This window comes from Sceloporus undulatus, chromosome 6 (genome assembly GCF_019175285.1).
Source record: "Sceloporus undulatus isolate JIND9_A2432 ecotype Alabama chromosome 6, SceUnd_v1.1, whole genome shotgun sequence".
Taxonomy (NCBI): Eukaryota; Metazoa; Chordata; class Lepidosauria; order Squamata; family Phrynosomatidae; genus Sceloporus; species Sceloporus undulatus.
Window position 1 is genome coordinate 147,827,060 of NC_056527.1, and position 10,490 is coordinate 147,837,549.

The following is a 10,490-nucleotide window of genomic DNA, read 5'->3' on the forward strand; positions in this document are numbered from 1 at the left end:
GATGTTTGCAAGCTGATCATGCATTCATCTGATCCCATTTGCTGTTGTATTCCCTTTCCATAGCTTCACATAGTGCATTATAACTCGGACAGATACCCGGATTTGAAAGCGGCAATGGACAAGTCAGATGGACTGGCCGTCTTGGCCATCCTGATCGAGGTAAGTCAGAGGTTGTGTTTCCCTATGAATCTGCAAGAATATAAAAGTCTGATGGCTACAGGCCACTTTTACTCACAGTTCTCCTCCAGAAGGGCCAAATGTATTTGGATGTTGCTGTAGTTGTTGGCTGTAGTTCTTGGGTCTCTTGAAAAATATCCAAATGACATTTTGGTTGTTCTGGGCTGTTTCCTGGCAATTCCTAGCTCCGGTTGCAACAACATTTTACTCCCAGCCTTTTTTGAATCTGAAAGAAAATAAAGGCCCTGGCCCTGATGGCTTTACGGCCAAATATTATAAAACCTTTAAAGATGAACTGTTGGATAGCTTATATAATACTGTAAAAGAAATTGATGAAGGAAGATTTCCTGAAACATGAAGGCAATCTTGACCCATTGGCACCAATGAAATGACCAATTGGAACCAATAAAATGACCCATTGGCACCAATGAAATGATCCATGGCTAGCTAACAGGATTCAGGGAATTCTAGCTGAAGAACGTTCATCTTTTCATGCCTTTGTTCCCATGTGTCACAATTATTAAACATAAAACGCCTTTGTTTTTAACCTCCCCACCATCTCAAAACACCTCCGTCACCTCAAATGTTGGGCTTATTATCCCAGTGATATTTTGCTAATGGTTTGGCCAACTATAATTAGGATGTATTAAGCATTTTCACTCAGCCGCAAGGTGCCATTATTCTTGCTGAGAGAAGAACCCAGGAGGCGATTGTCAAATAGCTAGGACACAACAATTACAGGATTCGTTCTGTTGCCCTAAGGAGGAATGATCTCAGCCTGCAAAATTGGTGGCTTATTTCATCAACAAATGAAGATCTGAAGGAGCAGAACCAAACATTTTGGTGCCAAGGCAGATAATCCAAAAGATTCTCCAAGTGACTTAACATGGGAAGGAAAACAAAATCCACTGGATGTGTGCCAATGGAAACGGTGCTGAAAATAAGAGTTGGGTTAATGTGTATTTGCAGAGAGCTTGGAAAAATTAGTTTTGGGGAGATAGGCTCTGTCTAATCTTGGAAGGGCCAGCTCTTGTTAATACAAGGATGTTGCTTCACGTCACCTATTTATGGTGACCCTTTGAATTTTTATAGGGTTTTCTTATTCAAGAATTTCGCAGAGGTGGTTTTTGTCAGTTCCTTCCTCTGAAATAGAGCCTTCAGCCCTTGGTCTTCATTGGTGGTCTCCCACCCAAGTACTGACCAGGGCTGATCCTGCTTACCGTTAGGGTGACAATGATAGAAGGACGTTTCTTCTTTTTGGGTTGGATGTCTCAGATCTTCCCATTTCTCCTTTTTCCGCTTAGGAGTTTATCACACCGGGGCTGATTTCGACATTAAAGAGAGATTAAAGTGCATTTAAAGCATTCTGCAAATGAAGCAGAAATGGCGAATAATGACGCGAATGATTATCATACGCAATTGTGCAAATAAAGTGATTGCCGCCTTGAGTCCCTATATTGGGAGAAAGGCAGGATATAAGAAAATAAAATAAATAATAATAATATTGGAAATGCATTAACACTGAAATCCCAAAAGTAAAAAGATGTGCATTAATTCTTCTTTGTGACCACTTTAATGGTGGATTGTGTGCGACGTTGTGTGAAATCATTACGCGTAATTACGCAATTTTCCCAGGACATTCATGAGATAAACTCCCAATCTCCTTTGTGTGATAAACTCCTTAGCAGTAGTCCTAAATCTTACACAATTGCAACAACTTAGAAAACCTATCCTGTCCATCCTTTGTGTTACAGACCGGTCCATTCAATCCTTCCTATGAAAATATCTTCAGCCACTTCCAGAATGTGAAATACAAAGGTAGGCAAAGATGATGCTGGTTGCAAAGTGTTTCACAGCTCAAAGCGGTCAGATCTGGTCAGTGAATGTCTTCAGGATACAGCTCCAGGGCAATATAACTTTTTGGTTATTGCATGCCCTCCAACATTTCACAGCTGAGTGGTCAAGATGGCAAAAGTGGAAGAATACAAAAGCTAGAGCGGTTGGCTTTTTCTTAAGGCTACTGGGAAAGGCAAGCTTCCCTTCTCCTCTCTCTGAATTAACTGAGTACAAACTACTTTTGCATTTTGAACTCAGTTTTCAGCAATGGAAGTAAAAGTGAGGAATAAGAAGGGGGGAAATGCAAAGAAAGTGGGACATTTTAAAAGCAGCCGGGAAAGCGGGATGAATGAGGATTAATGTTGTTGGCCATCGCTGCCAAATTGGGATAGTTGGAGAGTATGTTGTTGGCTCCTTTATTTGGTTTGGTTTGTGTCCAAGTCATCAAATGAAGCAACCAGGCAGAAAATAGGTAAAGCCCTTCATTCAACAAACCTTCTCTGTTTGCTGTTAACAAGATACAGGTCAATTGGTTGTTTTCCGAAAAGCACTGCAACAAGTAACGGCAACGAATGACTACCTGAACGCATCAGAGAGCAAAAGAGAACTGAGTCACTTTTTAAAAAAGATTTGGAGGGGATGTTTGAGAAACATGGACCCTTTATCTTTTCAGATCAGGAAACCTTCATCCCGGGTTTCAATGTCCAGGATTTGCTCCCAGACCGACTGGACGAATATTATCGCTACGAAGGGTCCCTGACCACCCCTCCTTGCTACCCAAGCGTCCTTTGGACGGTTTTTAGGAAACCGGTGCAGATCTCGGAGGAACAGGTGAGTTATTGTAAAACACATATTTTGTTAAAGGTGACAATGTTGCCTGTATAAAGTGAAGAATACAGAACCTACCTTTCAGTATTTTATGCCTATTTATCACAGTATTTGGACACCTTGATGCTTGCTGTTCCTGCAATGGACATTTCGTACCCTCCAAATATCCCAGTTTGGCACTGGTCAAGATGACCACTGTCTGGCAAAAGAGGGTTGGACTTGGATGGCCCTTGTGGTCTCTTCCAGCTCTATGATTCTATTGAGTTTATCACATGAAAAAGATCAGGACTTTATCCCATGAATATCCTGGAAAAATAGCGTAATTATGCATAATGGTTTCACATGACGTCTCACAAAACCCACCATTAAAGCGCTCACAAAGAAGCATTAGTGTGCATGTTTTTGCTTTCGGGATTTCAGCGGCAATGCATTTCCGATATCACTTTATTTGCTCGATTGCGTGTGATACTCATTCGCGCAATTACTTGCCATTCCTGCTTCATTTGTGGGATGCTTTAAATGCACTGTAAGTGTGATAAACTCCCTAGATTCAATGACAAAAATGATGAATGAAGATCCTGGAGACACTGCAGCAATTTGCTTTTGCTTTTTGCTTTTGATTCTGCAACCGACTTGCCTCTGCCTTTCAGAATTGAGGGCAAACTTACTTGTATTGTTTGCAGCACCAGAAGTAAGGATAAAGAGGGAAAATGGAAGAAGGCAAGAGAAACCATGACATTTAAAAAAGTATCTGGAAAAGTGGAATGACCGACAATTAATAGGGGCTATCCTTACAAAATTGGGAGAGTTGGAGGGTAAGATGTACAATTCCCTGCACAACCGTGGCACAGACCACTGAACACTTTACCACTGTTTGTACTTTTCATCAGATAATACTATTACCAGCTCCTTGTTTTACTTCTTTCCCTCACTTTGCTGGTTGATTCTGCAAGGGTCGCTTGACAATCCTTTTGGACTGTAGCCAGTCATAATACATTAACACTCCAGCAAAATTAAATACTGGAGGATAATGGGACATATTAAACTATATCCCAATAGCTAATGTGGTGCAGTAGTCTGAGCTGAGTTTGACTATGACTCTGGAGACAAGGGTTCGAATCCTGTCTCGGCCATGGAAACCCATTAGGTGACTTTGGGCAAGAAGTCACACTCTCTCAGCCTCAGAGGAAGGCAATGGTGATTCCTCTCTCTGAACAAAACTTGCCAAGAAAAACCCCACGATAGAGTCTCCATAAGTCAGGAATGATGCACACAACATCATCATCATTGGGGAAATACTGGGAGATTCTAGGGAACGTTTCTCGGTTGCAACTACAGCTGGACAATGGAACAAACAAGGAAAATGTACTTTCTCCATTCCTACCGGTTTGTTGGTGCAACAACTCACATGTGTTTTGTTCATTGCAGCTGCTGGCCCTGGAAACGGCTCTGTTTTGCACGCAGCCCAACGATCCTGCTCCTCTCAAAATGGTGGACAATTTCCGGAGAGTCCAGGAGTTTGACGAAAGGCTGGTTTCGGTCTCCTTTCGAGAAGGTAGGCAAGTTGCCATCACTTAGATCTTGACTTTGAACAAGGGAAAGATAGTTGAAGCGGTGAGCCGGCTGCTAAGCCCAGAAGACTAGACAGGATTTGGCATAGGCTCTTTCTTCCATTAACCTTGGCTACAAGATCCATCCATCCATACGTTCATTGGCCACTCTGTACGGAGAGAGATCTTGCAGCACCTTTGAGACTAAGGGAGTTTATCACACGAAGGAGATCGGGAGTTTGTCTCGTGAATATCCCAGAAAAACCGCCTAACAATTTCACATGACATCGCACAAAACCCCGACACTGAAGTGGTCACAAAGAAGCATTAATACACACCTTTTTACTTTGGGGATTTCAGCGACAACACATTTCCGATATCACTTCATTTTCAGGATGCTTTAAATGCGCTTTAATATCTTTTCAGTGCCGAAATCAGCCCTCGCATGATAAACTCCCAACTAAAGAAAGAAGTTGGGCAGCATGAGCTTTTGCAGATTTAAGTCTACTTCCTCAGATGCATTTAGTGGAGTGAAAAACCAGGGACAGACCTATATATGTGTGTGAGAATGTCAATTCGAATCCAAAATCTTTTGTGTATGGAAATGAAGTGGCAAGCCCAGTTTTAACGAAATTTGTGAACCAAGGCATTGTAAACTAGGCTGTGTATGTGGAAATGAAATGGCAAAGAATTGACATTCTCACACACATATATAGGTCTGTCCTTGGTTTTTCACTCCACTTCATTTCCATATACAAAGAAGATACTGTATATACATACATCTACATATATCTATATACAGTATATCTTCTTTGTGTATGGAAATGAAGCAGCAAAGAACTAACTTTCAAACATCTAGGACACACACACACACACACACACACACACACACACACCTTATTTGTTTATGGAAATGAAGTGGCAAAGAACTGACATTCTCACACACCTCAGACATATATATATATATGTATGTCCCTGGCTTTCCACTCCACCAAATGCATCTGAAGAAGTAGATTTAAGTCTCGGAAAGCTCATGCTGCCAATCTCTTCCTTTGTTAGTCTCAAAGGTGCTGCAAGATCTCTCTAGATACTGATTCTACAGACTAACACGGCTATATCTTTGAATTAAACCGCATAAGATCAGTGTAAGCTTGGCGAACCTATGGCACGTGTGCCAGAGGTGGCACTCAGAGCCCTCTCTGTGGGCACATGTGCCATCGCCCCAGCACAGAGTTTGCCAGAGTTTGTTACTAGAAAGCCAGAGGGACACGGCACTATGCAATAAATAAGTGGGTTTGGGGTTGCAGTTTGGGCACTCGGACTCTAAAAGATTCACCAACAGTGATCTAGGAGTACTAAGGCCAATGAACACACTTCTCCAAAAAGGTATATGGGGTTGCACAGCTTACATTTTGGTCCAAATGAAACAATTCCTCTGGTTAAGTAAAATGCCAGATCTGGGTCCTGGCAATCCCAAGGCCTCCTTTTCTGATCTGAAGCAGCGATGCAAAAGGTAGACATTCCTTAGAAAAGCAAAAGGTGCCAGAAGCCCCTGCCTACGTGACCAAGCTCTCCTTGGCCTCAGCTGTCAATCTGTCAATGTCAATCTCCTAAATCTAAAACAAACCAATGCTTTGCATTCCAGGGAGATTCTTTCTGGGGAGTTTCAGAGGATCTGATGAAGCCCTCCAGGAGGTTGAGTTTGACACGTAAAACGGCGGGGAAAGCCCATCACGTGGGGTTGCAAAAGTCCCAGCGTCATGGGTGCAAAAATTAGCCATCTGACCTGTCACAAACAAAAATTGTTGGGCAAAGGTTTACGATGCGGTTTGGGATGAGCGTCAAACCAGTGCAAAGATTACCTCTGTTTTAAAAAAGGGGAAAGCAGCACAAAACCACTAGGGATGTCTTTTTTTAGCGTGGGTCCGTAAAGATGATGATGATTGCTATTATTGGTGTTGCTATTGTTATTAGGTTTTCCTTGGGCAAACTGGACTGCAGTGTCAAAATGTAGGACAATTTCAATGCAAGACTATGCATGTTTATCCAGAAGCAATGGGAAAATCTGGGAAGGATAGAAACAGGCAATGGAAATATCTTTACACTCTATAATATCTTCTTCCAAAACCACTTGTAAATGTATGTCCTTTAAAACCACCTCCTATTTTTTCTCATTCCTTATGTGCACAATATCCGGCAGGTGCTGCACATAGGAGTTTTAACACTTTAGTTTAATGCATTTTGTTTAATGCATTTAGTTTAGTTTAATGCATCCACACTCAAACATGAAATCTCTGTCTGCAAAGTGGTCAGAGAGGACACTTTTGGATGACAGATCAGTTTTCCCAAGACTCAGCAGGGAAACCCAAGGATATTTAAAAAGACAGCAAAGAGAGACAACAAAGATATTTAGAGACAACAAAGATGGCTAATTTTTCTGTAAAGATGTTCCTTTATTCTTTCTCTAAAGAAGAGCTAAGACTGGTTTTGGAAATAGCTGGGCGGTGGAAAGGGCAGGGAGAGGTTCTTTCTAATTTTATTATATCTTGTATTTTTTGTTTAAATCGGATACAGATTTGTAATAAAATATGCTCTGCACTCTACCTTGTATAGAACATTTTATTCAAGGAACCAGGAAGAAGTTTGCTTTTTAAAATATCATATTGTTGTTCTTAGCATGTTAGTAGTATGATGGAGTCTCCTTCCTTGGAGGCCTTTAAGCAGAGGCTGGATGGCCATCTGTCAATGGGGATGCTTTGAATGAGAGTTCCTGCATGGCAGAAGAAGAAGGGGTCAGAGTGGATCAGGGCCCGTTTGGGGACTCTTCCAGCTCTATGATTCTTTGACTCTATGATCAGCAGACAGTGATAGAATGACACCTGAAAAGCTGCTCCATGTTGCTTTTAAAATCACTTGTGCAAGAAGTGTCTCAAGGTGCAGATTGGACTGAGAGATCCTGACATCCATCCAGTAAATTTAACGCCATCCAACCTTCCCAGTGAGGCAAAGGCCAGCCTCACCTGGCTTGTGTGTTCCCCATGAACACTTTTTGTTGCTTCACCAGAAATATCTCAGTGTAAAAACATGGAAGGCTATGAGATTCCTTGGCCGAGGCTGGAGATCTAAAGCCACGTCTGCCCATCCTAGTCTGACGGTTTAACCACTTTTTGTTGTGAACCTTCACATTATTCCCAATGTACAGTGCCTGTGATGCAAAATTATCATGGCTTTTCTTGGCTGGACTTATTCAACAACAGCAACAACAACAGCACCTCTGTCTCACCATAATTTAACCTTACAAACCCCTTCTCATAAGAGAAATAATTGCTTCCAAACAGCAAGAGTCATTTGGAAGCAATTATTATGTGCGCTATTTGGGCCCCAGAACTCTTTTCTACAGCCAATGTATTCTTCTTTAAAGGTGTCACAAATCTCTCTGTTGGTTTTTCTAGAAGGGATTCATAGTATGTCTTTCTGGCATTTAAAACAAGAAAAAGGAACGTCTTCTTTTATCAAAAGGGTTTAGCCGGAGACATTGGCGCAGAAGTAATCCCTGGAAGTATTTTAGATTACCATTGGATAACTTTGTACTAACTTTGTCCAGATTTTAAGCTGGAGGTGCTTTGAAGCTGCAGTAAACCCTCCTAAAATCAGATGTGGCTCTTGCCTTAAACTACCGCCATTTTACTCCTGTTGGATTTCTCTTTAATTTTTTAACCTCTGGGAAACACTGAAGACTCCCGAAGTGACGATAATTTTGTCTAACAGATGGAAGGTAGCTGAAAACCCAAGTCTCTGGATTCAGACGCCTGTCTCCAGCCAGGTAGAAATGAAAGTCAAAGAAGCCCTATGTCTCCGCATACGGCCCAGAAATGACAAACAAACGCAGGCCTTGCGCGCACTTGCGCTGGTTTGTTAGGCTTTATCGGGACATAATCTATGGACTTCCATTTCTCTAGTATTGAGAGTTGCTGCATGAGTATTGCATGCGATTTGGCAGAACAGCTCCGATTAATCCTCTGCTTTTCCACTTTTTAAAACGTCCCAGTTTCTCTCTTTTCCTCCCACTTTCCTCTCCTTTGTCTTCCAACTGTTTTCAGTTGCTGCAAATTGGGTTCAGGGTAAACCTATCCAGGAGTGTTGGCCATATGGCAAAGTATGATACCATCCCAAATCCACAAAACAGGGATAGTTTCGTTGGGCCAACCAAAATGTAAAAAAATACAGGATGCAAGCTTTGAAAGCTTGATACAGTACATGTATTGGCCCAATAAAAGTGTCCCTGTTTTGTGGATTTGGGATGTTATGGTACTTTGAGTTCAAAATGCAAAAGCATTGTGCACTAAGTAAACTCAGCAGGAAGAAGAGAAGATGAGGAGGCAGGATCTTGTCCTTTAAGTTGGATCAGGCAAAAGCAAACTTCTAGCTTGTGCATCCTCCCTCATGAATTACTTTTGCCATCTTGACTATGCTCTGATGTTGCTTGGCCACATGCCTCCTGGTCTCCATCATTTGGAAGGGCATGACATTGGTGTTGGTTGTCCAAATATTTCATTGTGAAGGTTGCCTTTGTCAGCATTTTCTCATTTATACCTAGGCTTTGTACACCGTTTGTTAATACTTTGTCCATCTCTTCCGATATACTCCTCTCTGTCAATGACAGGGAAATGGAAAGTTCGGCGTCTTCCTCTTTTCCGGCACTTGAATCCATAAATAGCCATTGATCTCAAGTTAAAGTAGTGCTTGTAACATGGGTTATTAGTATCAGAAGCTGTTATTTTGACTTTTCCAAAAGCCACTTGCATGCATTTTGTCTTGTACGTTTGCATAGAAATGGCTTGTCCAGGTCACCCTTGCTTTGGAAAGGGATACCTGCCAACAGTTAGGAGGCATGGAAAGGCAAGTTCTTTTTTGTTGCAACTGTTTTTGTTATTATTTTTACTTTTTGTCAGCCACTTGGGAATTACATTTATGATGAAGGACCAGATACAAATGTATAAAACAGAATTTGCCCCTATGGCTTTCCTAATTGAACCACAAGGAGCTAAGCATGATTTAATCTGGCTGAAGATGGCTAATGCCCATCATGCTGTGGAATCTGGTCCAACATCCCGGCTTTTCATCTGCGGCCAAACAGATGGTTTCTAGAAAGCAATGAATGAGACTTGAAAGCCATCTCTCCTTCCCATCGTTTGGTCCCAGCACTTAAGGATATGGATTCTGGTCACTTTTTGGAGTTTGGGATGCATAACCCCCCATTTTTTGCTTTCTTGCAACAATGCCCCAAAAGGCCCTCTCTGTCCTGAATGCATGGCAATGAGGCTCCCATCTCAGCTCATTCATTTGCAAGAAGCCGGTGAAGCTTTGAAAGCTTGCATAATTTTTTTTTTTTAAAAAGGGGAAACCCACCCTCTTTATAAATCTAGGCTCTTGTTTATTTAAAACTGACAAGTGACTTTGCATTTTCATTTCCTTCCCTCCTTTTGTGTGAAAGATGCAGCACACGGTGGACTGAGCGTGGGTATGTTTCCTCAAGACCCCTTCCTCATCATCCTCATCATCCTCATCTCTTTGTGATTCACATTGTGATTATGACCTTTCCCACCCGACAAAATTCACCTGTCTCTCAGCTTGACCTCCCTGCATGCCTTTCCCATGCAAGCAAAGCAAGCAAGCAGTGCCTCTTGTCCTGTCAAGCAATACTAAACTCTACTAAATGGAATGCATGCAAACCCAAATAATCTTAATTTTGCTTATCCATCATGCTATTGCTCTAGGACACTGGAGCAGTCCACCAAACACCTACCAGTCTGTACCACTTGGCTTCTGTGGGACAGATGAAAAAGGGCCAATGCAATGGTCTGAACAGTTTGCAAATTGTAAATCAGATTTTAAACCTAAGAGCAACAGTAAAGCATGTTTTTTTGCTGAAAACAGCCCATAGACAGCTCCCCAAAAGTTCCATGCGCCTACAAGCAGAACCTGCTTGTAGAAACCTTTCTGCTCAGTAGTTATTGCAGACAACCTCAAAGTCTTAAATGAAAATACCTAATAATAATAATAATAATAATAATAATAATAATAATAATAATAATAATA

At 41.6% G+C, this 10,490-nt stretch overlaps 3 protein-coding genes across 7 annotated transcripts in view; 2 read left to right on the top strand and 1 right to left on the bottom strand.

The window, feature by feature from the left end:
• Nucleotides 1-10,490, top strand: part of MINDY2 (MINDY lysine 48 deubiquitinase 2) — a 689,230-nt gene that overhangs the window by 438,431 nt on the left and 240,309 nt on the right. The window lies entirely within an intron of this gene.
• MYO1E (myosin IE) overlaps nt 1-10,490 on the bottom strand; it is a 568,767-nt gene that overhangs the window by 333,532 nt on the left and 224,745 nt on the right. The window lies entirely within an intron of this gene.
• CA12 (carbonic anhydrase 12) overlaps nt 53-10,490 on the top strand; it is a 14,189-nt gene continuing 3,751 nt past the window's right edge. For 2 of the 4 annotated variants that reach the window (XM_042471414.1, XM_042471415.1), the window contains exons 1-5: nt 53-159; nt 1,932-1,995; nt 2,687-2,844; nt 4,270-4,396; nt 9,886-9,912. In XM_042471414.1, the coding sequence (XP_042327348.1) occupies nt 115-159; nt 1,932-1,995; nt 2,687-2,844; nt 4,270-4,396; nt 9,886-9,912 (421 nt within the window). In that variant the 5' untranslated portion in view covers nt 53-114. The remainder of the gene's footprint in view (nt 160-1,931; nt 1,996-2,686; nt 2,845-4,269; nt 4,397-9,885; nt 9,913-10,490) is intronic. The other 2 variants (XM_042471416.1, XM_042471417.1) reach the window with 1 other exon arrangement.